We start from the raw sequence: 27,674 nt of genomic DNA, 5'->3' as shown, positions 1-27,674 counted from the left end.
ACTGAAGGATTTACAGCTTACTTAGGAAAGAGCCTGCTCATCTCCCAATAATTCCCGTTTTGCTCTTCCAGTTCAGCCTGTTATCCTTAAGGACACCCAAGTTCTTGTACTTCTAGACTTGGATTCAGATGCAGAGCTCTGTACGTCTCCTCCTGCCCATAACTAACACACAGAACAATGAATGTAGTATCGACTTTGTCATAAAACCCTAAAAAAAAAAGAAGAAGAAGAAAAAAAAAAAAAAAGACTGATCCAAATGCACTCTTGTGCCGTTTGTATAGTTGTATGCCCTAGTCATTGTAGTATTGTGATTGAGATGGTGGGAGGGAAAACAAAACAGAACAAAAATGCAAAAGAAAAAAAAAAAAAAAGATCACTTTAGAAACATTTTAATAATTTTTTACAAAATATACAAGTTCAACGAAGTCCCCCCCCCCTCCCCTCCACAAACATGGCTTATCCCATTATACATTTTATATACAACATTGTAAAAATGCTCAAAATAAAATCCTCCAAAACAAATGGGTGATCATCTACAAGGGGCTATACAAAATAGCCATGAAACACTTGATATACCGATTTACTCGAGACATTTGGCACATTTACAGTGGTGGCTACAAAAACCAGGAGGACATTCATGGCCTGCCATGTAAGGGCTTCTAAATGTCTTCATCACGGACAAGTAAAAGTTCAAGTTTAGAGAAAACCCTAAGCTGGGGAAGGATAACCTAATGACAGTGGTTGGAGTGGTTTTTAAAAACATTGCCTGGACAGTGTATGACCCAGACCTGATGTTACGTGTTCATCTTCCTTTTCTTCAGGCGTTCCCGCCAGTCCTCGGGCAGTGCCTCAAAGTTGGCATTCTTTGAAGCTTTTCCTCTGTAAAAATTGAAAAAAAGTTACATTTATAATCACTGAAATAAGAGTAAAACTGGGCGAGAAAGCAGTAAAAACAAGTAAAGCTCATTTTAAAAAATAAAAAAATGAAAACCTAAAGTAAAAGGAAAGGGCATAACCACATACGTGCTGAGCTGCTGTTGCTTCCACTCTTCAATACTTTTCTTGTTGAGCAGATCTCTATCTTCATCACTGGAACTGCTCTTTTCTTCCTCATCCAACTCCTTCTGTATACTCTGCCACTTCTTCACCAGAGAAGGCATTTTGGTCTTACTTTTCTTGGGCTAGAGAGAGAGAAGTGTGTCAAATGGAAAACGTGAACTGCATGTTTTCCTGAATGTCATTTTAAGTATTGCATCAAAGGGACGGCTTCATGGAAAGGAATTTTTTTTTGAGAACAATTAGTCTAACAAAAGACAAACCATGATGAACACTCCGGAATGAAAGACTTCTTGGTCAGCTGATTTTAACTCCAATACTAACCTTATCCTTTTTGGTTTTCTTGCTCTTGTCTGTGGGCAGAGTTTTTGCCCCAGTAGGTTCAAAGGGTGGCTGAGATGGTGGCAGTGGTGGTTGTGGAGGCAGAACTGGGACAGGTGGAGCTGGAGGTTCACAAGGTACCAAAGGGGCAGTGACGGCCGGCATACCCCAGTAGGCAGTTGCTGACATTAGAGGGGCTGCAGACAAGGAGAAACTTTATTGCTACTTTGTAAACATATTAAATTAACCAATTGTGTACATGTACTGTCCCTTATTCAGGGTAGCTTTGCCTTTTGTTTTCATTATGATGGACGTGTAATGAAACTTTTTTTTTTTTTTTTTTTACCTGCACTGGCAGCTGGCTGGGTGTACAGAATGGGACTGCTGCCAATTGTAATGGTTTTATTCATCTGACCAGCTTTACGTTTTTGACCCTTTCCCAGGGGACCCGATGACTCGACAGCCTGTGTAAATGACAACAAATACAATATAAAGCTAAAGCTGATGGCTGTTCTTCTGAAAAAAATGAAAACACTAATGTAATTAGAATCATAACTACTTCCACACCTTCGTGCTAGCAGAGCCTGGCGGCAAAGGAGGCTTCCCACTGCCATCTTCCTCAGTTCCAGGGGCTGGAGGCTCTTCATCATTGTCATCATCCATCTCCATCTCCACCTCCATGATCTCTCCATCACTGTCAGGAGGGGGAGGTGGGGGAGGTGGTGAGCCTGGGGGGAGTGGTGGAGGTGGGGGGTAGTTGGATGGTGGAGGAGGGCTGTCAGGAAGTGGAGGTTGGGATGGGGACCAGAAGGATGATGGATTGGGCTGAGGAGGTAGCGGTGGCGGGGCAGTAGGAGGACATGTAGATCCTTTGTTTAAAAATAAAACAATAAAAAAAAAAAAAAAAAAAAAAAAAGGGAGATTAACATTATTATGCAATTACAGCAAAGAAATATGTATTGAACAGACTTTATTGCAGTTATTTTCCTTTCCACTCCCCAGTAATTTTCTCCTAGTCTAAGATCAGCAGCAGTAATAACAGATTTACCTGTGACACCTGATGCACTTGTTTTGGTATCCACCTGGCTTGAAGTCTGTGTCTGAGTACCCTCGCCATCTTTCAGGTCCTCCTCCTTGTCATCCTCTGTTGGAAAATCCCACTGGGAGGCACCGGTCCGGTCCTTCACATAGAAATACCGCCTGTGCTCTCTAGAGAGTGGGACAACAGAGATAGAAGGCACAAGTCTCAACCACTGGTCTACATACTTGCTGTGTAGCTTGATACCCTGGGACAGAAGGGCAAGGGAGTGGACAGTATGGCCACAATTAAGGACTAGGAATGTTGGTATGGACAGTGCTTTTAACTGTCCTGAACAAAGGCCGAATTAAGAGTGTGGTTATGGTTGTGGATAGGGAACCCACCTTGCTCTCAGGAATAAATAAACAAACAAATCATCTCTAGGTCCTGAAAGCAGCATTCAGCAGCTCACACCATGGTTGTCACATTTCTTTTGTTTTAGACAACCATTCCCTCCCAGACACAGGAAGACGCCGGGGAGGAAGTACCATTATTATTATCAGCAGCAGCAGCAGCAACAACAACCATAGGGCATAAAATAAGAAGCACAAATTCAACTCATTTTATGTCAGAAAGAAGTAAATGGAAAAACAGGAAAACATATGAAATAGAGTTGGTCTGACCTGCTGGATTCCCGTCATTGCTCCATCTTCACCTTTTATTTGATGCGTGACACTCGTCGCTTCCAGGGCATCACTCTTTCAGCATTGCATTCAGGGGGTTGTAGTCCTGTAAAGTGCAAAGCTGTCCCACGCAACCAAACCTTCCTACCATACACCCCCTCCCAGTTTTTCCACTGACTGGACCCATAATCAGTTTACAAATGCCCTTTTACAACAAAAGGCTTAAGAGTCTGTTAAGGGACTAAGAGTCCTCTCTGTGGCAGGTGTATTTAACACGAAGCAGGCAGGCCCAGAGTGGATGCTCCCTTATCAGTGTACGCAAAGGACTGCATCACAAAAACCTGAAGAGTCTGTTTCTGGTAAGTATTTTGATCCACTCGGACTGGTTAAGCTTCTCCCCAAGTCATGTTACAAAGTCTGCAACCTCAGCACTGAGGGATGTGTAGTCACACGGTAAGATTTTTGGGGGGCTGGGGAGTTTAGAGATGTGAAAGGTAAGGAGCGCGTACCTGTCCCAGTGGCAGGACCAGCCTTTAGGGGTGGCGTTAAGTTCGTAATATTTTATGTGTTCGGCAGCTTCCTGCAGCCGGCGGCGAAGATAGACTCCATTCAGAGCGCCCTCCCTCCAATCAGCAACCCGTGTCTGGGGGAAAAATGAAATAAAGAACAAAAGAAGAAAGACGAGGGACAGAGACAAAAATTAGACAAAAGCCCATAAAATATAACTAAAGGGCTCAAGAGACAGATACAGACAGAAGAGCTGCAGGATAGATGAGTAATATGGAAGAGTAATTACAGTAAGTTTCCAGAATGACACCTTATGATGAATTATTATGAAGATTTTAAATATTAAATACTACCGCGTGCCTGTGCAAAATCATGTGAAACAAAATTAAATGTTAAATATTTTAAAAGTCGCATTAGAAAAGCAGCAAATGGAAGTTAGGATGACATTGCTTAGAAAATGAATATCCACGCACCTCAGTTTGTAGCAGAAGCAGCTGAAAGTTTGAGATCCCTTTCTTATTTATCCCAAGAAACTCCATCTTGCTGATTAAGGTGTTTGCCAGTTCACCGATCTGAAACTACATTTTTTACCATTAAAATACTTCTCAAAAGAGAGTGCACAATTACTGTTTGTTAGTAATAGTAGTAGTGTTGTTACCTTGAGCTCAGGAGTTTCCTCTTTGAGCTCAGATGTCTCCCCCTCCTCCTTCACGGAAGGTTTTGAACCCATTTTGTCCTCAGAATTTTCCACTTCATTGTCTTCTCCTTCCTCAACACTTTCTAAGACTTTAGGAAGTGCTACAAGAAACAAGAGAGGCATAAAATTATGTAGATAGAATTTTTTTTATGTTATTCCACCCACTTCTCTCATGTGTTAATGTTTAAACTAACCGGTCTCTGTGTTATCCGGTATATCTGAGCTTCTACTGTTAGAGTCGGGGCTGGCAGCACTGAGGAAAGAAGTCTTCCACCGGTTCTTCTTCAGCAGAACACCACGAGGACCGGAGGCTTCTTGGCTATTCTCAGAACAAGGACTGGAGCCCCCAGCACTGACATCACCCTCCTCCAGTGCTCGTAGCTCAGCCTAAGAGTCAGGTGTTTGATTATTCTGTGTGCCAAAAGAAAGTTTCAAAGATATTCCTTTTGCTGCATTAAATACACACCTTTTTCCTTTCCAGAGCCAGTTCTAACTCCATGGTGTCCTCTTCTGCCTCTTCATCACCTTCAGAGTTGTCTCCAGATTGCTTCTTGGTGCATCCATCTTTCTGGACAATGGGAGCTGAGTCTGAGTCCCTCAGAGGGGTAGAAGGAGATCCTGTAAGACGAACGCCATCTCCGTCAGAATCCAAGCTATTCTCACTCTCATCCAGGCCTTTAAGCAGTCTTTTCCTCCATTTCTCTTCTGCTTCCTTCACTTCAGAGGGGATCAGAGGAGCGAGGAGTGCTGCAGCAACTCCCTGGCGCTCTTCCTCTTCACTTGTGAGGCCTACAACGCTTTCAATTACCTCCTTTAAAGAAAAACACAGTGCAAGTCATATTTAGTATCAAAGTGAGGGTATTTAAACAAAACAGAAACTAGCTGAATAGTTGAATTGGGGACAGATGGAACATGCCTTTACTTTTGTCTCTTTTGCTGATGTTGTTGTGGCAGCAGATACAGCATTTTCTTCTGTGCAATAACCTGCATGAGCTGTGCCATTTCCATTGACACTCGAGCTATAAATAAAAGCAGAATACCCACAATTATCAGGTGTCAGAAATAAACATAATTTTCAAACACTTTGTTTAATACTCTTAATGTCTCCTACCTGTTGGTATAATGTCCCAGGCTTTGCACCTGATCAGCTAGATAGTGTGGCAGCTCCCAGGACACTTCATTGGTCAGTGTGTTCCAGTAATAATAGCAACCAGAGTTCTCGTCCCACACCTCCTGCCAGTCTCCCATCTCTACACCCACTGAAATACAAGCAAATACATGGGACTTTAAAAACCACCAAAACATAATCTCAAAAATTAACAAACAAACAAAATAAGACAAAAAAAAAAACCCTCCAGTGTTCTCAGTTAGAGCAAAGAAGATATTAACAAAAAAATAAATAAATCGGCTGCGTTTAATGGTTAGTAGACATCAATATCAAACCGTCCCTTTTGAAAGTAACCAATGCGTGATTGATCTCTTTATATAATCAATGTAGCACATTGTTAAATACTTTATGTAATCAAGACTATAACATTAGAAAAATACAGTTTTCTTTTCATATGAATATAAATACATTAATATACAAATTATTTTTGGTGAAGAAATATAAATCAGTTCACTAAGGACATGCACACTTGATATTTTAATGCAGCAGAGATAATTACCGCCGGCTAGTGAGTACTGTGTATTGTACTCAAAGTCTGTGCCTTGCTGATTCTGTCCTTCACCAGCAGCTGGCTGCTGAGTATTAACCTCAGGTTTGGGTGGAGTAGCACTTGGAACTGACTGATGAGTTGGTGCATCATCTGAACTTGGCTGAGTTGTGATTGCATCAATTTCCTGCAACCAGAAAACACAGACGGCAAGTTTTTAGTTGCGTGAATAAACCACACGGGTCAAAGCACTAGGCTTTACATAGAGTATATGATTTAATAATGAATAAGGAGCTCAGAGAGTATAAAATCTGCATAAGTTATTTGAAAAATCAGGAAAAACAAACAATTTTATAAAGTTATGAAGTAGAAGTTGACTTTAACCTACTTGTCATTAATCTACACCTTTATTAGCTCAACATAAATAATAAGAGACTGGCTTACAGTATCCTCATCATACTTACAGCCATGAAATTGGCCAGTGTGCTGTCGATGTCACCTGACTGATTGTGTTGAGAATTTGCGGCTGACCGATGAGAATCTCCCGCATCCTCTTCATCGCTATCCTCATAGGCTCCGAGCAAAGACAACCCCTCTACAAGGGAAAGCAAAAAAGCTTTGTTCAGCGAAATGAAATAAAGTCTTGAATCTGCTGCTTGAGAATGACTGCAGCAACACACACGAAAAGAGAGAGGGAGAGAAAAACACTTCACCTGTAGCTTTTACTGCTGGAGCCTTGATGTTTGTGCGTCTCACGAATCTATGCCCATCCCCATCCTGTTCATCTGGGGAAAAAAACCAAAGTTTTGTAGTAAAGTATTATCGCTTTTAACATTACAGGTATTCATAGACTAAATAAAAAGCATCGCGGTCTAAGGGTATCGATCCCACAGATCATTCCCCCATTTCTTTTTGGCTAGCTGATCCTATCCTATCTTCTAACATATTTTGTAAGATAAAGTGATGATGTTCCCCGAACTGTTAGCTTAGCGCACTAGCCTATAGCTTCTAGTAGAAGCTAAAATTAGAAAAATAATTCATAATAACTACAGCTCTCAGCTGCAGTTTCTCAGCGACGGTGTATATTTGCAGCATATGTTAAGTAACTGGACAGCTAAATATAAAAATAACAGTATTATTGTAATTAATGATAATCAGATGAGCCCGTTGTTCGCACCTCAGGTATTTAGCACTAGGCTAGCCTGCCGCTAACATGCTACTGAGATAAAATACCATCAGATCCCGAGGGCGCTTCTTCTCTCTCTCCAACATTCACGCCGCGGTTCCCGGGTGGGGAAAGCTGCAATATAGTTCTCCGACCGACGGCTCCTCCAGGGAGGCGACTTTTCTTCCCCATCTCTGTTTATGTGTTTGTAGGCCTGCTTCCTTCGCTGGCGACGTTAATTACTGCTTTTTTTCTACGTCGCTGCTTCGAGCTGGCACAAAAGCTTTTCACTTCCGGGTCACGGTGTAGCGTTTTGAGCATAGTCTCCGGAAATTCACTGTGTAACCCGGTAGGCTAATTTGCTATCTTAAATTCACAGTCTGAGTGAAACCAACACAGTCCAGACTTTAGAAAAACAGGATATTTGTTTTTGCCGAGTAGTTTATTTCGCCCGTGACGGTAGCTGCAACTATCACGGTTAGCGTGTAGCCGGTTAACCAGACTTGAAATGGAGGGTGAAGATAAGCGATTACACGGTTATGGAGGAGACCCACCCACTGATGCATCAAGGTAGGGACCTTCCGCTGAGGCAGCGGTCCACGGGAATCCAAGGAGCAACGACTGTCCAGAACGGGACCAGAAGAAGGTCGGTGAGTTCCGGTTCGGAAACATTAGGAGGTGCCATGGGACCACTTCTGCACTGGCTGCACGATGTGGCAGCTGTCACGCTCCTCAAAGCCCGACGGACACTGCTTCAGGCAGCCATCCTTTTTTGTGTCCTAGTGCTGCTGCTCTGGGTGTCCATCTTTCTCTATGGGAGCTTTTATTACTCTTATATGCCTACCGTGAGCTTCTCCACCCCAGTGCACTTCTTCTACACTGCTGACTGTGATACCTCGGAGACGAGACTTTGCTCCTTCCCCACAGCCAACATCTCTTTCATGAAGAATGGCAGAGATCAGGTGATGGCCAATGGTCAGCCTTACCGAATATCTTTGGAGTTGGAAATGCCTGAATCGCCAGTGAATGAAGAGCTGGGTATGTTCATGGTAAAGATGTCTTGTTATACCAAGGGTGGAACGACTGTCTCATCAGTTGGAAGATCTACAATGCTGCATTACCGCTCTAAGCTTCTGCAGACTATGAGTACCTTAGTGTTCGCTCCTCTTCTCGTCACTGGCATGGCGGAGCAGAAGCAGCTCATAGAGGTGGAGCTGTTCTCAGACTTCAAGACCAACGCTTATCAACCCACTATTGGTGCAGTCATTGAGATCCACTCAAAACAGGTTCAGATCTACTCATCTCAGCTCCGTATCCACGCTTACTTCACTGGCATTCGATATGTTCTGTATAACTTCCCCCTGACATCTGCAGTGATTGGCGTAGCGACCAACTTTGCCTTCCTCAGTGTCATTGTGCTGTTCAGCTACCTGCAGTTTATATGGGGTGGACTCTGGCCTCCAGATCAAGTGAGAGTCAGGGTTATGATGGGAGACGACACCCGCATCCAGCAGAGGAGAGAAGAGGTCCGAAAGCGCATGGAGAGGGAAAACTCTCAGAAGGAACTTAATTCTTCTAAAGTGACTGGATCTGTGAGTGAGTCATCTGATTTTCAGGAGACTGGCACAGGCACTGAGCTGTCAAAGAATGCCTCTGTAATCCCAGATTCCTTGGGGCCTGATGTTCCAGATAGCAAGGAAGAGGAGTCTCATGAGTCTGATGGGCCAGAGGTGGAAGAGAATTCTCCACCTCAGCTGGGTGAAACAGTACTACGGCAGAGACCTGGACCCTGGATGAGCCTTTGAACCCTGTCACCTCACACAGTTACAGTACCTGTAGGATATGCTTATATATTCCATTATCACTCTTTAGCAGTTTGAATGTGATTTGGCAGATCGTGATAGATTGAAGCATACCTACTGTTCCAATTTGATCAAATTCACATGCATGACTGTAATCAGTACTAGCCACATTGTTTTAGCTGGAACACTTCTCATTTTGACAAGAGGGTTTTTTTTGTAACTTTTAGTGCTGCTTATTTCTTTCTTCTGGTCTTACAATTCTTGTCTTTGTTACATTTGAGTTTATTCTTTCCCACATCAAGAGGTGCTACATTCCAGATCTGGCTTGTCTAACAGTTTTCTCTATCGTCACATAATGCCAACAGCTTAACACACCCTTTTAAGTCAGTTCAATCTCCTCATGTGTTACCCTTACTTCTCAGTTCAAACATCATTAAATATGATGCCACTTTTGAAAGTAAATGCTTTGCAATTGAAACAAAACTGCAAAAGACTGATGCATTTTCTCAAAGGGTCATTGAGAGACCAATTAGATTTGGAAATTTTGGTGTAAAAAGACAGCTATGGTAAAAGGTGCAAAGAGCCCAGCCTGAGGGATCTAAAAAAAATTATGTTTTGTTTGTTTGTTTGTTTTAATATTATAAATACATGTTCTTTTTCAGTGTACCACATGACTTACCTAGTGTGGCATATTTAGTTAAAGCTTGACTCTTTTATACACTTGTGGTTCATTCTATGAGGTCTTTATTATTAAGTGCAGTTTGCGTTCTGCTGTTTGTTAAAAAATATTATTTATTCAGTTTTCATCACAACCAAGCACCAGAACATTTTAGATGGGTCTTTTAAGTAATATAAGTTTATTGATACATGTGAAACTTTCTTTATTTATCATTAATGACTATGGAGAATAAGAGGAATAGTAAAGTTACTGTAGAATTGAAGCTGATGTTAGTATGTGGCTCAGCCTCCATGTGTTTAACCTGCACTTCAGGGGTGCTTTGGATCCAAGTAAGTTTAAGTAAAGGAAGTGGGCAAGTTGTGTTTTCGTTGGACTTTGAACCAAAGATATTTATGTATGTAATATAATGCACTCATAATCTCTCATCTTGTATCCTGAGAAAATACGAGTAGATGTTATGTGTTAAACAAATTAAACACAGTTAACTTCTTTATTGTCACCATAATAAAGCAACTCTAGCTACCAACTGAATTTTTAATTCCTATAGAGAAATCTGATGACTGTCTTGCAGTCTTACAGTAAATTACTTAATAACAAATTTACATTACATTACATATACATTTGAGAAATGTAAAATCATCGACAAGATAAGTTAACTTGTATCTCCAGTAAACATGTCCTGAATACTGGGTTTTTAACATTTTAAACAAAAATATGTTTACTTCTTTTTGTTCCAATCTCTTGTACAGATAATTTACTGGAAATTCTAAGCAACTTCTGATGGCTAGTTCCAGCAGGGTACACAAAGCCCAAACTCGTTTCTTCAAACTGACAGTGAATTACACACTTATCAGATCTCAATCCCATAGCACCTTTGACATGTGGCGCTACAGGAGATTTTTATCATGTGATGCTATCATTTCAGCATAGACCAAAAGCTCAGAGGAATGTTTCCAGCATCTTGTTGAATCTATGCGAATTAACACAGTTTTTTAAGGGAAAAGCAGATTGAACCTGGTGCTAGCACAGTGTACCCAATAAAGTGGTCAGTGAGTGTGTGTGTGCAGAGAGAGCAGCAATGCAAACTCAAATGGTTTGTAATAAGTTGTGATCTGCAGATACTTAAAGGGTTAACATTGATGCTGTTGGCTTGTATTAAGCATGAAATCTATATATAGGTATGTGTCACACTTAAGCATAGATTAAATAACATTACAGCTATTGGTTTGAAAAAAATCCTGCAACTTCACATGACGTCTGATTTTGTTATAAAGGTAAAAACGTACCAAAACTCTGGTGAATGCTTTTGAATGACTAAACATAAAGATGTTTATACATTCACAAACCAAATTTAACTATACTGATTTAAAAAACAAAATAGGTGTTGTGTTTAATATAAGATTAAATAAGTTTATTCCATTGTTACATTAAAACATAATGTTAAGCACATAAAACATAACAAAATCAGATTGATATATATGTAGTTTATAATAGGACCATACAAATGTAAAAGATTACCTGAAATCATAATAAATACTATAACGTAATATAAGTATACATTTAGGTAAAATATTATGCATTCATATATTTAAAAAATCAAATACATATTTATAGAATAATATAAAGATCTATGAAAGGTGGAAGCACAGAAACCAGTCGTAAATAATCACATTTCCAGAAGAAAAAACAATTTCAAGCCCTTTCAATCTTTTTTTTTTTTATGCATTTTGTTTAGAAAGTTTCCAAATGCCCAGATCATATATCGTGGAATTACTTTTAAGCTTGTTTACAGAACATTTTCCTGGTACACAGGGGAATTGCAAAATTGCATGTATGATCTGTTTCAAACCAGAACCTTACAGCAACGACATTATGGCCCATTAGCAGTCTTTATTCAAAGCCACAGCTCCAATCTAGTCGATGAATTATGCATTGGTCTGGATACAGAGTGCACTAATTGACTTAAACTATCCATCTCTGGTATTAAAATCCTCAGCAGGTGCAGATACTATCTTGCACTGCTGGAACAAAATGTTTTCTAATGCTTTGCATTGTAAAATCAGAAGTCACAAACTGTGAATTATACTGACTATAAAAGTATAAAAGTAGAAACTAATTCTCAGATCACTGGACAGCAACAGCTGCATGGCTGATTTACTAGAATAATGTTAATGCCTGTTTTGACACATTGCCTTGCAAACATACTATGTGAACTTGGCAATACACAAACAATATAATACATGCAACATTCCAGAGGGAAAAGATCAATTAAAAAGTTTACGGTGTTGAAATGAATAATTTCAAGGCATGCAGTCTTTTTATTTTGTTTTTTTAAATGTTGCTTTTATGTCGTGATTCAAATATCCCATTTTACAGACTATGCATTTTGGATTTCATTACTTTATGGCCTTTATAAGGACAGTTCAATCCAAAATAAAGTCATAATCCTAAGATATGTAAATGCAAACATAACTAGTATATCTAAAACTGGCCAACTCTCACCAAACAATCTGATAGACAAGTAGCACAGCAGGCCAGTTGAGGGTGTGTGTGTGTAGATTTGATTTCAGAGGTGAGCTTTCCCTTTTAAATGATTGGCTTTACCATATATGGACCAAATACCATCACCCTGACGGTATTTGTCATGCCACTCTGCTTTAAGTGCTCCAGGACGCCACTCGAGCCTGGCCAGTCAATCCCGGCTCCCCACAGCTGAAGGTCACTTTGGTCCTTAACCTTGAATGTTCTGTTGCTCTTCAGGATGGACTTCGACAACCTCAGCTGTAGTCTCACTTGCTGCTTTTGAAGCATCATCTTCCTGCTCGTCATCTGAGCTATCAGCCCATCGCCCAACCCTTCTGACTCCCTCAGCCACTGCTGGGGCATTAACACAGGGGTTGTGGTCATAGATCACAAGTTTTAACCCCTGCATGTGAGAAAGGCTAGGAAAATGACGTATTCTGTTCCGATCTACATCAACAACAGCCAGAGAGTGCATTTCAAGTAACACTGGTGGGAAATCTGGCAGTTGGTTCCCAGCAAGCCAAATACTTCGCAGCTCGTGCAGCCGTCCAAATTCTTTGGGTAAACTCCGTATCTGGTTATATCCGAGGTGCAGGGTCTTTAGATTTGAGAGCTCACAAACAACCTTAGGGAAAACAGTGAAGCAATTAGTCTCCAGCCACAGAGTGCTAAGTTCCCTAAGCTCTCTCAGCTCTACGGGGAGGTGATAAAGCCTGTTATTACCCAAGTAAAGAATACTAAGCTGGGGCAACCTGCATATGGCTAGTGGGAGCTCCTCAAAGCAGTTAAAATCGAGGGCCAGAAGCTGCAGCTTTCTCAGGCTCTGCACTTCAGCCGGTAAGCTGCTGAGGTTGTTGTCACTCAGGTAAAGCTTCACCAACTCATTGAAGAGACAGGCAGCAACAGGCAGCTTTCGCAGCTGTCGGCTACTCAGGTCCAGGGTCCGATCTAGTGGCATCTCCTTCAGGTCCCCAACTAAGAAGCGCTGGCAGCGTTCAGAAGGAATGAAGGCGAGAATACTTCTCATGGCATTGCCCATTTTTCTTACTGTTTCTGCCACAAGACTGTTACTCGACATCCATCTCCTTTATCTTCAAGTGAATTTCATGGTGTTCCATTAACGCTCCTCCACTTCCCCTCTGCGTTTATTCATCTTGATAATCAAGAAAAAAGAAACAGTGAAATCATACAACAGCTTAGGAAGGAGGATGACACATCAGTTATATTATGAAGTGCATCCTTTAATGTAATAAAGGGGGTGTTGTGTCAAGGTAATATATAATAAAATTAAACAGAAAAACATTGTAAGTGTTAAGATGTTCATACAAAAAATTCAAAATACCTTCTTTCTAATGTCTTGCTGATGATATCCAGTATGACTCCCAGTATCTCCTACAGTAAGCCATTTGTTTATCCAACTTAATGAGCTGAAAACTTATTGTATTCCCTGGGCAGATATTTCCCAGTGCAGTCCTCTCACTATCTCTCTGTGGCTCCAAGCTCTGCCAGACTCTCATGGCTATAGCAACCACTAGCTCTCTCCTCCCCATTTGTGCCTAATGACTTTCCCCTCTTCTTCTCTGAGATGACAGAGGTGGGAGAGAGAGAAACAGGGAGGGGCAGGGTGACATGGATAAGCAGAATAAGTGCTTTGTGATGAAAGAGCAACAAAGGTCATTTGCATTCTGCTGTAATCATCCCAGAGGCAGTCTTGGGTGGAAGCCACTGGGCTCAACAGGTGAAATGTTCTTAGCAATTTGCCAGTGTTTGCAGGGATATCAGATTACTTTGATTAGAGTATACTATGTTTTCAGTTATGGAAAATCTCTGTAGATCTGTGTTTTGCCAATGCCACATTGTATAGTCTTGGAAATGGGTTCATTTAGAATGAACACATAGCAAGTCAAATCCTCCAAATCCAAACAATCTTCATGCAAGCTTATACTCAAAGATGAATATCCTGTAAGTAAGCTGGATATCTTACAAGAGGTGTGAAGTGTCCATGCTATCTGACATATCTTCATTGGGGCTATTTTCCAACTAGATAAAATTAGGAAGGGATTTCATTGTCCTTATCTGAGGGGGCAATAGTTGACCCTCATCTGCTTTCACTCACTGACACACTGTTTTTATCACTTTCCCGCAGCCACTTACTGCCAGAGCACAATAGTGTGACTGTCATAAAAGATCCTGTTCATATTAAAAATCTGGATATCTCACAGGAAGGGAAGCACAGATATAATATATGGTTCCAGGGTGAAGTAACTGGAATGGAAACATCATTAATTTTATACCTGCCTTTTCTACTGTAAAACCCATTTATTTCCCCCCCTTACACTAGGCTTACTTGTTGTTCCCAAAGCTTTCAGCTATGTCCAGTTCTTTTCCTCAGCAGATAAATAATGATGATTGATGGTTTGCCAAACACTTTAAGTGTTTGGCAAACTAACTGATAAAGGATCATTATAACAGCCTTAAGACGCCATCTGCTGAGGAAGTCCATACAATGTGGTTTTAAGTTTCCGGGCCATATTAAATTCATGTGAAGCTGCTGTTTTCCAACCTCACTGAGTAATTCATGCCACTGTGAACAGTGTTAGCTCCTGCAGGTCCACTTTAAAATACCTCTGACTACCAGGCTTTTCTCAACTACTCATTTTATGTAAGATATGAACAGATATAGCCCCCAGTTTGTTGTGTGCTAATTTGATTAAATGTAGAGTAAAAACAAACAAACAAAAAACGTTAAGTAAAAAACAACCAAAAACCCAGTTGTGACATAAGGCCCTTGTCAACATGCAAAGTTCATGTTTTTGCACAGAAACCTGTGAGATTTGGGATACTCTATGAGATATGTGTCAAATGTGGTTGGTAACCAAACTTTTATTGCTGACAATCACATCCTCTGCAGTATGTAAATCCACACATTTATTTTACTGGAGTGAGACACCTGATGTTCACACGAGGGAGACAAAAACTCGACAGTGTCATATTTGCTTTAAATGACTGCAAAATCTTCTTTTTTTCTTTCCCCCTCCGTGAAGTACTTTTCTGGATATCTGTTGGTTCTTCTCCCAGCACCCTGTTAGGGAAACTATCAGATGTGTTCGTTTTTGTGTACGGAAGTGATCAGCAGGTTGTAAGGTCAGGGGGTAAAGGCTAGACCTCTTTCGATTGAGAATACTCACAGCCATCTTGGATCTAACGAAGCGAAGGGAAATTGATGCGGTGAGATTATTTTACTTATTTTTGTTCTTATGTTAAAATTGCCCTATGTAAATTAAACTCCGTCAGCTGGAGCTTTTTACCTCCCTTGCTTTCTTTCGTTTAAATACGTAGCACGTCGTTAGCCTTTAGCATCCGCAGATTGTCGCTATTGGTCTATCTGCTCCTACTGCACTGCCTGCAATCGGAGCATAAACTGAGCCGTGAAAACACACAGCTGACAGTGGATAAACGGAGGCAAAGAGGGCCAGTGTTACTGGTAGCTAAACCACTGTGTATTTCTCAGTTTAAACGCTCTGTTACTTTGGTTGTTTTTAGAGTAGCCAGTTAGCAAGCTGACGTTAAGCTAGCTAAGCTAACTCAAAGTGACAAGCACCTAGCCTGCTAATGTTAGCTACCTAAACTAGTGTTGGCTAGCCTGTTAGCTTTGTTGCTGTTAAACACATCAATAGTAAAGTTTAACGGGATGGAACTTAACAACCAGTTCTGCTGTCATCTCATTTAGTTAACAGGTATCGTAGGGCTGCAGTTTTTGTTTTTTTTGTTGTAAAAGTCAAATAAATCAATCTTCATTTTAAATTCGTAGAGAAAGCAACTATTCAAAAGTTTATTTTAAGAACCGTAAGGTGCCAGTTGTAGCCCATTGAATTACAAAGAAATTATAACATATTGCATTTCCAGATGCTTCCATTTAACTTAGCCTTGCAGTCATATAAGATATCTTTTTGTTTATACAAAGGTTATGAAATATCAACGCTGTGTGGCGGCAGTAAAGTTCCAGTTGCACAAACAATACAATGCGGTGCTGTTAGTTTCAGACATGGGCTATTCAGTCTCAGATCATTGGGGTTTTTAACAACATTTTCTGCTCAGCCGTCTTTGATTTGCCTAAAAAAGTGTAGTCCAAAGTTTAAACATATAGACTGATTGCTGTGAAATTTCAGCATCGCATAGGAAGTACTTTAAATATAAAGTACTTGAGATATACAGTACTGTGCAAAAGTTTTAGGCAGGTGAGGAAAGATGCTGTAAACAAAGAATGCTTTCAAAAATGCAAGTGTTAATCATTTATTTTAATCAAACAACAAAATGCAGTGAAGGAACAAAAGAGAAATCTAAATCAAATCAGTATTTGGTGTGGCCACCCTTTGCCTTCAAAACAGCATCAATTCTTTTAGGTATACTTGCACACAGTTTTTGACGGAGCTCGGCTGGTAGGTTGTTCTAAACATCTTGGACAACTAACCACAGATCGTCTGTGGATTTAGGCTTGTCGATGATATATACGTGTGTGTTTCCCCCCACACATTGATTTGATATCTAAAGCAGTGTTTGAACTCGAATATCTGAGAATCTGTTAAAGAGAACTGGCTTCTTTTACCATGAAAGTGAATCAGGTTCTTTAAATGGGAGCAAATACAGTAAAAAGTTCCAAGAATTATTCAAATGTGTTTAAAAAAAACCGTCTCATAGACTAACAAAAAAGAATAACATTAGTTATTAGTTAGAGACAGTTTCTGGAAGGTATTGACATATTTCACAATAGTACAAAATCAAACATGTAGAATGCTTAATCACAGAAATGAAGAAATAGTTATTTTTATTCAGCTACCATTCTGGATTGAGGAAGCCTAACAAGTTGTACTGCATAACAAAAATTTCAGCCCAGTAGTCTTACCAGATTAGAACAGATTTCTCTGGTTTCCAAGGTGCTCTCATTATAACTGAGAAAGTACTTCTGCTAAACATAATCTATGCAAATTTGTTATTTTCACTTGCTCCCTGACCCTTGCTCTAAGTTTAAAATGTAGTCACAGGGATTAAAAATGCAACAAGTACTCATGTAAAAAATAAAATAAAATCCCAAATACAAATAAGTATAGCAAAACAGGAGTAATGAGTCAGTAGTGTTCCAAGGCCAAGTTGCCATCAACACAAGGTGCAATTGGCAGTCTGATACAAGACTCTAACCCTAGGAGCTAAATTCTAATCTTAATTCCCCGTATGTGCTTCTTTAACTCTAATCCTTACCTATTAGCCAGTATGCCTTGAGCTGACTCCTATTCAAAACCCAGGAGGAACCAAAACTGGGATTCACCCCCTGCCTGCTTACCCTTCTGAACCTGCTTCCACCTTCCTTACCCCAGAGGAATGCTGAGGGGGTTTTAGGACACACAATACACCTTAACGGGTGGTTTGGATTGCTTGATGCCAATTTATTATCCACTTCTGATCCCTGCAATGTCTCCTTGCTAATTTCTTCTCCCCATCACAGACTTAGTAGAGTAGTATAAGGTGCAGGGTACTAGTGGTGACATATGTTTGTCTGTGCATTATCTTGACCAAACCAATTTGGCCGACGGACCATTTCGGAGAGAGTCTTTAGCAGAAAATGCGTACCCCTGTTCCTAATTCTTACCCTGCTGCTGCAACTGTGAGCAGAGATCAGGCAATTGCCACGCTGACTGCCTGAATGAATGCTGCAAGAATTATTCTATAAATACTAAAACTAAAAAAAAAATTTAATGTCCAATTTTGAAACCATAACATTTTTAGGCTAGTGTAGAAGTTGACCAGAAAATATTGTATAGGTCAAATCAAATCACTTTTATTGTCACATCACATGTGCAGGTACATTGGTACAGCACATGTGAGTGAAATTCTTGTGTGCGAGCTTCACAAGCAACAGAGTTGTGCAAAATACAATAATGTAAACAAGCAAAATACAAGAATGGCTACATCTGAAACTAATAAATATATGTACTATATATATATATATATATATATATATATATATATATATATATATATATAGGTTGAACCTTACTGGCTCTGAATTTTATCTAGTTCAAGTAGAAATCTAAAGAGAATTAAAATTCAAATCTAAGCCACAGTATAAGTTCAAAAAGTTCACTCTTGAGCGTCTGCTTTCTTTCACATGCACATTTTAATTAATGTTCCTTTCTCTCTCTTCAGGTGACAAAAGGCATGTTTGGTGCTAGAAAGAAATTTGTAGAGTTCGTTGACGTTGTCGATAACGACTTTACCGATGAAAGCATGTACTACAACCAGCCGACGATGTTTCCACATCGGTCGGATAAAGATGTGAGTTTTGTGTGCTGGTACACCTTTCTTACCTGTTGAGATTTTTTTTCCACATTTATCTTACTCTGTTCTGTCCTTGAATGTTTTTCTCCAGATGCTGTCCTCTCCCTCACCATCGTCATCGGGTCAGCTGTCGCAGCTCGGTGCGAGTTTATATGGTCCACAAAGTGAGTGCTGACCTTTATCTTACAGCCTGTTACATCAGTTTTGTCATTTGTGATGGACTTAAAATCGTAAAGACAATTCTGCTTTTTACCTCTGAACTAGAGTTACTTAAAGTTTGATTGTGTTATTTGAACAGATAACTGAAAAGCTTTCTTTTGTCTTTGTGCAGGTGCACTCGGCTTCTCAGTAAGAGGCATGGGAAACAACACACCTCAGTTAAACCGAAGTCTAACGCAAGGGTCGCAGCTACCGAGTCATATCACCCCCACAACAGGAGTCCCCACCATGTCTCTCCATACCCCACCATCACCAAGCAGGTGAGTGTGAACTTGACTGATTAATCGTGCTGTTTAAGAAAACTTTGAATTCACTAAATTGGACGATGATGTTTTAACAGGGGGACGTTACCGATGAATTCGAGGAACGTGCTGAATCACTCTCAGGTCGGTCAAGGCATTGGGATAAGCGGCAGGACCAACAGCATGGGCAGCTCGGGGCTGGGAAGCCCCAACCGTAGCTCACCCAGTATCATCTGTATGCCCAAACAGCAGCCAGCACGCCAGCCCTTTACCATAAACAGGTAGATGGATTTAGTATTTATTGCACATATCCACCAGTGTTTCAAAGGAACATGGCCCTGTACTATGATGCAAATTCAACATACACAGGATGTCTTTCTGCTATCTGGGTTCAGTTATCTTAAAACTGGTGATTGAGCCAAGCAGTCACAAGAAGCTGATTATCAACTTAACAAGGCAACCCAGGGTTTCTCAATCTAGCTACCAGCATGAAAGAGGTGCTGTTTACAGCTTTTGACCAATCTGAAATGTGGATAAGTCTGTTGGCAGCAGAGCAGCTGATTTTGCAGAAAATGACAAAACTGTAATATGAGGAAAAATCTGAAGAAAATAATACATGCTGAACCCAAACCTGTGTGTGTGGTGTGTGTGTGTGAGAGAGAGTTTTTTTTAATTTTTATTAAATAGTAGCGTAGTATTAAAAGCGCCATATGAATGTATGTGCGCTTTAAGTGTTTGATCAGGGAGACTCCCAGAGTCCTACTGTATTAATAAAGTTTAGCCTATTACAGCCTGAAAGAAAGCGGGTAAGAATGCAAGCTGCTGAAGTTAACAGGCACCTCACAGCTATCACAGCTCAATCAAGAACAGGAGAAACTAATACAGTGAATATTTACTTTACATTAAAGTTTCGATGTACACAAGATGTTTTTTTTTTTTTAATCTTTCAGCTTTATCCCGGTCTGAGATTTTAAAAAAAGAAACAAAAAAAGTTCAAAACAAATAAGTAAAAATAGGCGCCCCGTTTGTAAATTTAGAACAATAAAATGGTTTGCACCCAACAGGAAAAATAAACTTATGTCTAAGAATCTGTTTCTAATCCAACACAGTGAACTACACAACTTTATCCATGCACTGAAATCCAAGGAACAGTGACATTTTGCATAAAACTGATTGATGAGTAGGCACTGGTTTTGTACCTGTTTATCTTTAACTGTGAACGTAATATGCTCTGAAACAGGTTAGGATGTAAGTTACCATGGTGATGTACCACCTTTGTAATAATGAAAAGCCAGGGTTAACCTTGAAGTTACCTGGATGAGCTCAAATCTTGCTTCATAGTGCTGGCATGGGTTACCTTCGGTGTGTCCTTTTGTGTGTACAGTTGCTTTCTAAAACATCTTTTTCTAATTAAGGAAATGTTTGTATCCTTTTTCTTTCTTTTTTCTTATTTTTTTCTGTCTGTGCAGCATGTCAGGATTTGGGATGAACCGCAATCAAGCTTTCATGAACAACTCATTATCAAGCAACATCTTCAACGGCACAGGTTGGTTGTTCACTTTTGTCTAACCATCAGGTAACCATTAGGTTTCAGCTACTTTTAGACTAACATTGCTCTGTCTGTGTGTGTTTAAAGCATAAAAAACAGCCACAGCCTGATAAATAATACTGTTTCCTGCACAAAATCACAGCTTTCCATTAATGCTGCTGTTAGGGTCTTACAAGAGTTAACAGCAGCAAACAGTGCTACCCATCATACATAAACTGTGTATCCTTGAAATGAATTGCAGGAAATTAGGTCTGAATAAAAATCTCATTAAACTGATCTGACTCTTTTTAAACTGTTACATAAATACACATCAAAAAAGGGGAGAGCTGCTACATCCTTAATCTACTTTACAATAAGGCTACATTATTACATATTTACAAAAATAGTGTATTTAAGGATTCACATGTTTGTATTGTCCTTGTGTAACAGATGGGAGTGAAAATGTAACAGGACTGGATTTGTCAGACTTCCCTGCATTAGCAGATAGGAGTCGGAGAGAAGGGACCGGAAACCCTACACCAGTTCTCAACCCACTGACTGGACGAGCGCCTTATGGTAAGCCATTAGACTGTAGAAAGTGTCTTATTTTCCTCACATGAATCACTGACAGCACATTCCATCAGATGAGCTTCATAATGTTAGCTAAGCTTTTGTTACACTGCACACGACAGACTATCATTGCTGATTGTACCATTTTGTTTGTTTTGTTTTTTTCTTTGCTGTTACACTTTCATCATCAAGTTGGCATGGTGACAAAGCCATCAACTGAGCAGACACAGGATTTCTCCATCCACAATGAGGACTTCCCTGCACTGCCTGGGCCAAACTATAAGGATCCCACGTTGAACAACGATGACAGCAAAACTGTAAGTCACACAGCACACTGGCAGAACTTTTTTATTTTTTTTGTGAGAAGGGTACAGATCAAAAGAATTGAAATAAATACATGCATTATTTTTCCTGCCTATTGATTTTTTCCCCCTTCCCTTTAGAACTTGAACTCCACAAACAAGAGCACATCCAATGCAGATGGGCCCAAGTTTCCCGGAGACAAGACGGCCTCAGCACAGAACAACAACCAGAAGAAAGGGATTCAGGTGTTGCCTGATGGTGAGTCTTCACTGCCAATCGTATTGCTGCTATTCCACCAAAACAACCCTTCTTAATTGCCTTGAGTGAGGCAGTTGGACGTGCTAACCTGCATTTGGGGTTAGATAATTATCAACTAAGCTACAGTGAGGAAACCAACAAAATAACGTTCATTGTAACACAGCCATAATCACTTTTCCATTAATTTACCTGTGATCATGAGTTCAAAGAGGTATTTAGTTGGTTTGTTCACAAAGTGTAGTTATTAATGCAGAGGTGATTTGACATTAAGTACTGAATCTAGCTCAGAGTCCAGTTTCTACAGTTTGTTTTAATCTTGAGTTGTCTTGCTGCTGCAGGTCGGGTGACGAACATTCCCGCAGGAATGGTGACGGATCAATTTGGCATGATTGGCCTACTGACGTTTATCCGGGCAGCAGAGACTGATCCGGGGATGGTCCATCTGGCGTTAGGAAGTGACCTCACAACACTGGGACTCAACTTAAACTCACCAGAGTAAGACAAATTTCATTACCCTGCAAATACATACTGATTTTTCCTATAAAAAACACACACACAAAGAAACAATAAAAATTTTTAGTCCAATAATGCATGTTACATCTGTCTGCTTTTATTTTTAATGAATGAATCTATTTAGTTCCCCACCGTTTCTTTGGATGGATGTAATCGTATTGTCATTAATGTATCAGTGGCTGAATACAAGAGGCGCAGTGTCTTTGTTGCCTTAGAATTAGCTTTTTATTATCTGCAGAAGGGGTGAGTCCCTTCACTGTCATTTTTATACATTAGGAACCTTTTGCATTTGTAACAGTCACGGGAGGAGCACTAAATCATACACGCTGGTCTTTTAAGTTTCAGGGTCTATGATTTTTGATATACATCAAATTTCATTCTTACTCAGAGGTAATAAAGAAATAAGAGGAAAGAGACTCCATTAGTTAAGTTTGCCCCCTGCTGACTGCATCAGTAGGTTGGTAAAAGTTGGTATTTTCAGAGTTTTTGACATTTCTTCCTGTTTTATCTAAAACGTTTAGCAAACAGTCTGCTTTTGATATTAATACTAGCAAGAACTGATTGCAACTAAACTCTTTGACAGAAACTTGTACCCCAAGTTTGCCTCTCCTTGGGCTTCCGCACCTTGTCGACCTCAAGACATCGGTAAGACATTAATTTGATGTATGACAGTCCTGAGTAGCTTTCAAGACCAGAGTCAGAGCAGGTGTCAAGACATTTGCATTAGTGCTGAGGAGGAGCAGAGAAAGGATGCAATGCAATCTTAGTATTTTTGTAAAATATTTACATTTTTAGTCATGTTTTTTTTTTTTCTTTTTTAACAAAAACTGTTGTTGTGGAAATTAAAGTACAGACATACATGTGGCCCTTTAAAATTAGTGCAGCTAAAAAAACCTTCAACTATTTTATTACAAGTAGTTGGCTGTTGACAGAGTTAATTAATAAGATTTAGATTCTGGCAGGCCTCCTGGTTTTTGCTTTTTTTATCCGACCTGGAGACCACATTTTTGGCATATCGGTAGCATAAATTTTCAAAGCCACAGTGAATTAAAACAGTTACACACTGCTTTAGACACTCTTGTGTGTGCTGCTAACCTATATCTGTATCTGCATTTTTAGACTTCCATGTTCCATCGGAGTATTTAACAAATATCCACATAAGGGACAAGGTAACCATGAACTTGAGCTCAATGTAAGCGGTTCAAAGATTAATGTAGTAAAATAAAATTAATCTATACTGTCTTGTCTTGACTCTAGTTGGCTGCCATCAAACTGTCTCGATACGGTGAAGACCTGTTGTTCTACCTGTACTACATGAATGGAGGAGATCTGCTACAGCTTCTGGCAGCAGTGGAGCTGTGAGTACTGACTTTTTGCTAGAAAGGTGTTTGTCTGTCCAGGAGATGATCACCTTACTTAGCAAAGAAGTTTAAAGGAGTCGTGTAAAGTCGACAGTCTTTGCAGTTGCTGCTTCGTATTAAAAACGTTTCACTGGCGAGCAGATGAGACAGTTTTGTGAAGAGGAAATTAAGCAATCCGTAAACAGAAAAACAAGCTAGAACATTATATAAAACTGAATCTAAATTCTAAACCACAGGGATTCTCTCAGCAGATGCAAATATAATTGACTTTTTCCTGACACACAAGTTCAGCAACATTCATCTACAACCCAGCTCAGTAGGCCTTCTAAGGCCCGTTCAGTCCAAAGGCCTCGGAAGACACAACTGAGAGCGGAAGCCAGGAGGGTTGAACCAACGCACATTAAGAAAAAGCCTAGACTACTTATTAACGATGAACATAGCTTGCTGATCTAAAAAGTAAAGGGTATGCAGAAGTGTTTTCAAATCTGCATTCATTCTTAATGACTTCTTCTTGTGTAGAAGTCCATGGGGGGGAAAATGAACCATACTCATCACTTGAGGTAATCTGTTTATCTCAGTTTCTGTTTTTTGTCCTATTTGGAGTTGAATAGATGACACAACAGGTTCTGTTATTTCCACCCCTCAGTTGTGACCAGATTTCAAAAACACTACATGGCAGTAGAGCAGGGCGATATGGCCAAAAATATTTATCACGATATATATTTGAAAATTTGCGATAACGATATAACCGACGATATAATTGATGCGAGACAAAATACAACTCCACAACATTACTAGCGCAAAAAGACAACCTTCCATTTATTTTCACTTAAACAAGAAGCTGGTTTTTATGTACATTAAAGCTTTATAAAAATGTAACAGTGCAAATGCAAATTCCTTGCTGAAAGTTTAACCAAAAGGCATTTCCAGTAGAAATGGGCTGACATATCCTGAGCATAACCATGTATAATATCCACTGAAGTTAAAAAGAGGTGCTTTGCAACATTAAACTGCAGTGTGCAGTACGTATTTTTCGGACCATAAGGTGCACGGGATTATAAGGCACATTAAGCGAAACAAAGCAGTCAGATAAATCAAACTTTATTAAACTCATTCTTCTTGCTTCCTCCACTTCTGTACCATTGATTCATTAATGTTGAATTCTCTGGCAGCTGCTCTATTCCCATGTTGTTGCAGTCTATTAATGACTAACCTCGTATTGTGGATGGATTATCTCAGTTGTTCTCCTGACTGAAGTTTGGTCCGTTTACAGCATCCTGCCATGCGATTGCATTTGTCTCTAACCATGAAGAACCTTCACATTAACTTTTATAAGTGGAAAAGTGTTAGTGTTCGTCCTCCAGCTTCACTGTTTATGTTATGCTAACATAGCTGTGTCGCTAGCGATCACGTAGCACATCATTATATACCAGCTAGCCCAACTTCAGTAACCCTACAAACGTCACTGCTGTTTAGTTTCCTGTCTTCATTTATGTTGGAAGTGATAGCAGAGCTGTACGTTTGATTTTTTTCAGAAATCTCTCAGTCAGAACATGCTATATCATGCTTAGGTAACTAGCGAAACTAGCGAGCTAACTTCCACTAGCTTCCTGCTAACTTCTAACTCCGTTAAATGTAATAACTTTAGTTTTCATGGATGCCTGGAAGTTAAACTTCATAGTTACACCTGGTAAAGCAGCAATGCTGATCGTTTTATTAAAGATGAAAGAATTTAGACAGTTTTTAACTCTAAGTGATGCTGCAGTGTTGTTTGACCTGAAGAATACGGAGTTTAGGACCCAGATTACTCCCAGATTTAAGAGCATCTTAGTCCGACAAATATGACAATAACAACGGCCGCTTGCATGTTCTGCAAAAAATGTGCTTTGTCGTGTATCTGACGGACAAACACCAAACCAGTTCCACATCACGGAAGTTGCACCATTTTTACAAACCAATTCTGGTTCATCTGTTTCACTCAACAATCGGCCATGTGCGTATGAAAACAAAGGCACTGCGCATGCGCGTTTTACTCCCATTCTATCGCGATATTTCATTTTCCTATCGTTGCCTAACATTATACCGGTATTACCGTGAACGGTATAATATGGCCCAGCCCTACATGGCAGTGCTCGAAACGGCCAAGTCAGGGTTTTAAAGTCGAACTACACAAGTACATCTCTTATAAACAAACCTTTGGAAAAAACGCTTGTAAAGCTTTAAAATGATGATCGATTCTGCTGTGTACTCTTAGATTAACACTTAACAAGGTACAATATTGTTTGTTTATGGAATAATTTTTCTTCTTTTGTATGAACATAATCATTTTTAGTTTTTGTAGAAATAGCTGGAAGTGTGAGTGAAACTCTTGAAATGAATCTTTCTTGGTCCCTGGTTAGCCACCAGGTGGCAGCGTTTTATTTATTTATTTATTTATTGTAATACTTATTAATGTGTTCTTCACTCTCCAGCTTTAACCGGGACTGGAGGTACCACAAAGAGGAACGGGTTTGGATAACTAGGGCACCTGGCATGGAGCCTACACTGAAGACTAACACCTATGAGAGGGGTACCTACTACTTTTTTGATTGTCTTAACTGGAGGAAAGTAGCCAAGGTAAGAGTTGATATTATCAAGTTTTATTATTTTTAGTTTTGAGGATTAGAGCTATTATCTTAAAACTATCTGTTTCTCTAAGGAATTTCATCTGGAGTACGACAAGCTGGAAGAGAGGCCTCACGTGCCAACAACATTCAACTACAACCCAGCCCAGCAGGCCTTCTAAGGCCCAACCAGTCCAAAGGCCGCAGCTGTTCCTGTACACGACACCGTTGTCCAGGAGGGACGAGGAGGTCCACACAGCTTGGTTTTTTTTATTCCTCGAGGATTTGGCTCTTTGACTGTAGGGGTCATCACCACCATTAAAACTGCCCTGCATTTTCAAATTTACAAGCTGCCCCAAAACACCAACGAATGTTTTGTTTTTATTCTTCATGTTCCTCCTGTTTTTGTTTTTTTTGTTTTTTTTTCCTCCTCTCTTGTTTTGAGCAGGGTCTGTGTTATGTTTACGTCTCTGAATCTGAAGCCTGTTTTTTCTCTGAAAGGAGGACTGACCTTGTGGCACAGGGCAGTGACAGAACAAAGGTTATTCTTTGTATTTATACCAAGTGTTAACTGAATTAAAGACGGGGAAAAGAAACGTTGACATCCTAGGAAGCAAGTTAAAGGGTGAAAGAAATGCAATGTTTATTGTTGCACTATATTTAGTAATAAAAGAACACAAAATTTGTTTGTCCTTTTTTTATGTGAACACCCCCTGATAATTTCTCCCCCTCTTTTCTATTGTTATTTGCTTTTCTTTTGTTGTTGATGTTTTGAGTCAGGGAGCTCATGCAATTCTCCCACATCTATACGTTTCACCTTTTTAGCCTCCCTCCTTTCAATTTACATTCATCCTTCCACCCTGTTTTTGCGTCACCAAACCTTTTCTGTCACATACAGTTTCTTCGTCTCTCTGTGACGTCTGTGCTGCCCAAACATGGACACAAATGTAGGAGACTACTTTGATGGAGAAGTCCTCAGAGGCTGAACATCTACACGACTTTGCTCCAGAGCAAACAGAACTCTTTCCAGTCTTTGTTACAATTTTGTAAGAAATGTGTACATTTTTTTTCTTTGCATCACATAAATTAGTATATGTATGTACGAATGTGTATATATGATTGCTACATATATGTATGTGTGTGTGTGTATATATATATATATATATACATATATATATATATGACATTTATTTTGGAAGAAATTTTGCCCTGACTTGTACCTCGTTTTTATGAGGTAAGCATGGATGCAATATGTGGATGCGACAGGAGTTTTCGGGATCTGCTGGACAGGGTGTCACATGACACTGGGCACTTGCATCAAACTAAAAAATATTAAAATGTCACATGAGGAAAGGCCTGAATCTAAGCCCCACCATTAAAAAATTAAATAAACCTAGAGATCATTATCATCCCCTGAATTTCGACTCAAACACAACCAAAAGGATGCATTTCATTTTAAGCTGATTGAACAGTGGTGGACAGCAGCATTTCATAGCAAACGGAAAAAAGACATGAGGAAAAAAAACAAAAAAAACAGACCAATCTTGTATTTTCTGAATTTAAAATCTTAATTTCTTTGTATTAAAGCAGAAAAAGGCTTTCCTGAACCGTGTGTCTTGTTTATTGAGTATCTTACTA

General features: G+C 39.7%; 4 protein-coding genes across 6 annotated transcripts; 2 read left to right on the top strand and 2 right to left on the bottom strand.

The window, feature by feature from the left end:
* Window positions 1-452: 452 nt before the first annotated feature.
* On the bottom strand, window positions 453-7,396 carry fnbp4 (formin binding protein 4). Of its 2 annotated transcripts, none has more exons than XM_085411720.1 (17): window positions 7,171-7,396; window positions 6,651-6,722; window positions 6,402-6,532; window positions 5,950-6,124; window positions 5,394-5,541; window positions 5,199-5,301; window positions 4,749-5,093; window positions 4,477-4,669; window positions 4,244-4,383; window positions 4,059-4,163; window positions 3,588-3,721; window positions 2,426-2,586; window positions 1,945-2,246; window positions 1,724-1,841; window positions 1,381-1,574; window positions 1,024-1,181; window positions 453-879 (listed from the first exon to the last, which is right to left on the bottom strand). In XM_085411720.1, exons 1-17 carry the CDS (start codon window positions 7,292-7,294, stop codon window positions 795-797), a joined length of 2,688 nt encoding a protein of 895 aa, XP_085267846.1. In that variant the 5' UTR covers window positions 7,295-7,396; the 3' UTR covers window positions 453-794. The 2 variants fall into 2 exon arrangements, with proteins under 2 accessions (XP_085267846.1, XP_085267847.1); XM_085411721.1 differs by having other exon boundaries at window positions 5,205-5,301.
* A 28-nt stretch (window positions 7,397-7,424) lies between these two features.
* On the top strand, window positions 7,425-9,620 carry LOC146664559 (seipin-like). The gene has a single exon (XM_085411722.1). The coding sequence runs from the start codon at window positions 7,642-7,644 to the stop codon at window positions 8,905-8,907; it is 1,266 nt and encodes a 421-aa protein (XP_085267848.1). The 5' UTR covers window positions 7,425-7,641; the 3' UTR covers window positions 8,908-9,620.
* A 327-nt stretch (window positions 9,621-9,947) lies between these two features.
* lrrc10 (leucine rich repeat containing 10) lies at window positions 9,948-13,643 on the bottom strand. Its single transcript, XM_085411723.1, has 2 exons — window positions 13,449-13,643; window positions 9,948-13,259 (listed from the first exon to the last, which is right to left on the bottom strand). The coding sequence occupies exon 2, from the start codon at window positions 13,182-13,184 to the stop codon at window positions 12,315-12,317; it is 870 nt and encodes a 289-aa protein (XP_085267849.1). The 5' UTR covers window positions 13,185-13,259; window positions 13,449-13,643; the 3' UTR covers window positions 9,948-12,314.
* Window positions 13,644-15,211: 1,568 nt separating this feature from the next.
* Window positions 15,212-27,643, top strand: cnot2 (CCR4-NOT transcription complex, subunit 2). Of its 2 annotated transcripts, none has more exons than XM_085411718.1 (15): window positions 15,212-15,334; window positions 18,308-18,436; window positions 18,531-18,603; window positions 18,771-18,918; window positions 18,999-19,181; window positions 20,370-20,446; window positions 20,915-21,004; window positions 21,191-21,315; window positions 21,442-21,559; window positions 21,898-22,054; window positions 22,656-22,717; window positions 23,192-23,241; window positions 23,330-23,430; window positions 25,905-26,049; window positions 26,132-27,643. In XM_085411718.1, the coding sequence occupies exons 2-15, from the start codon at window positions 18,320-18,322 to the stop codon at window positions 26,216-26,218; spliced, it is 1,533 nt and encodes a 510-aa protein (XP_085267844.1). In that variant the 5' UTR covers window positions 15,212-15,334; window positions 18,308-18,319; the 3' UTR covers window positions 26,219-27,643. The 2 variants fall into 2 exon arrangements, with proteins under 2 accessions (XP_085267844.1, XP_085267843.1); XM_085411717.1 differs by having other exon boundaries at window positions 20,879-21,004.
* The last annotated feature ends 31 nt before the right edge of the window (window positions 27,644-27,674 follow it).

Source organism: Rhamphochromis longiceps, linkage group LG7 (assembly GCF_057381845.1).
Source record: "Rhamphochromis longiceps isolate RC_006_pf linkage group LG7, R_longiceps_female_GT1.1, whole genome shotgun sequence".
Classification (NCBI taxonomy): domain Eukaryota; kingdom Metazoa; phylum Chordata; class Actinopteri; order Cichliformes; family Cichlidae; genus Rhamphochromis; species Rhamphochromis longiceps.
The sequence above is the reverse complement of the archived record's forward strand: the minus strand, read 5'-3'. Positions and strand labels throughout refer to the sequence as shown.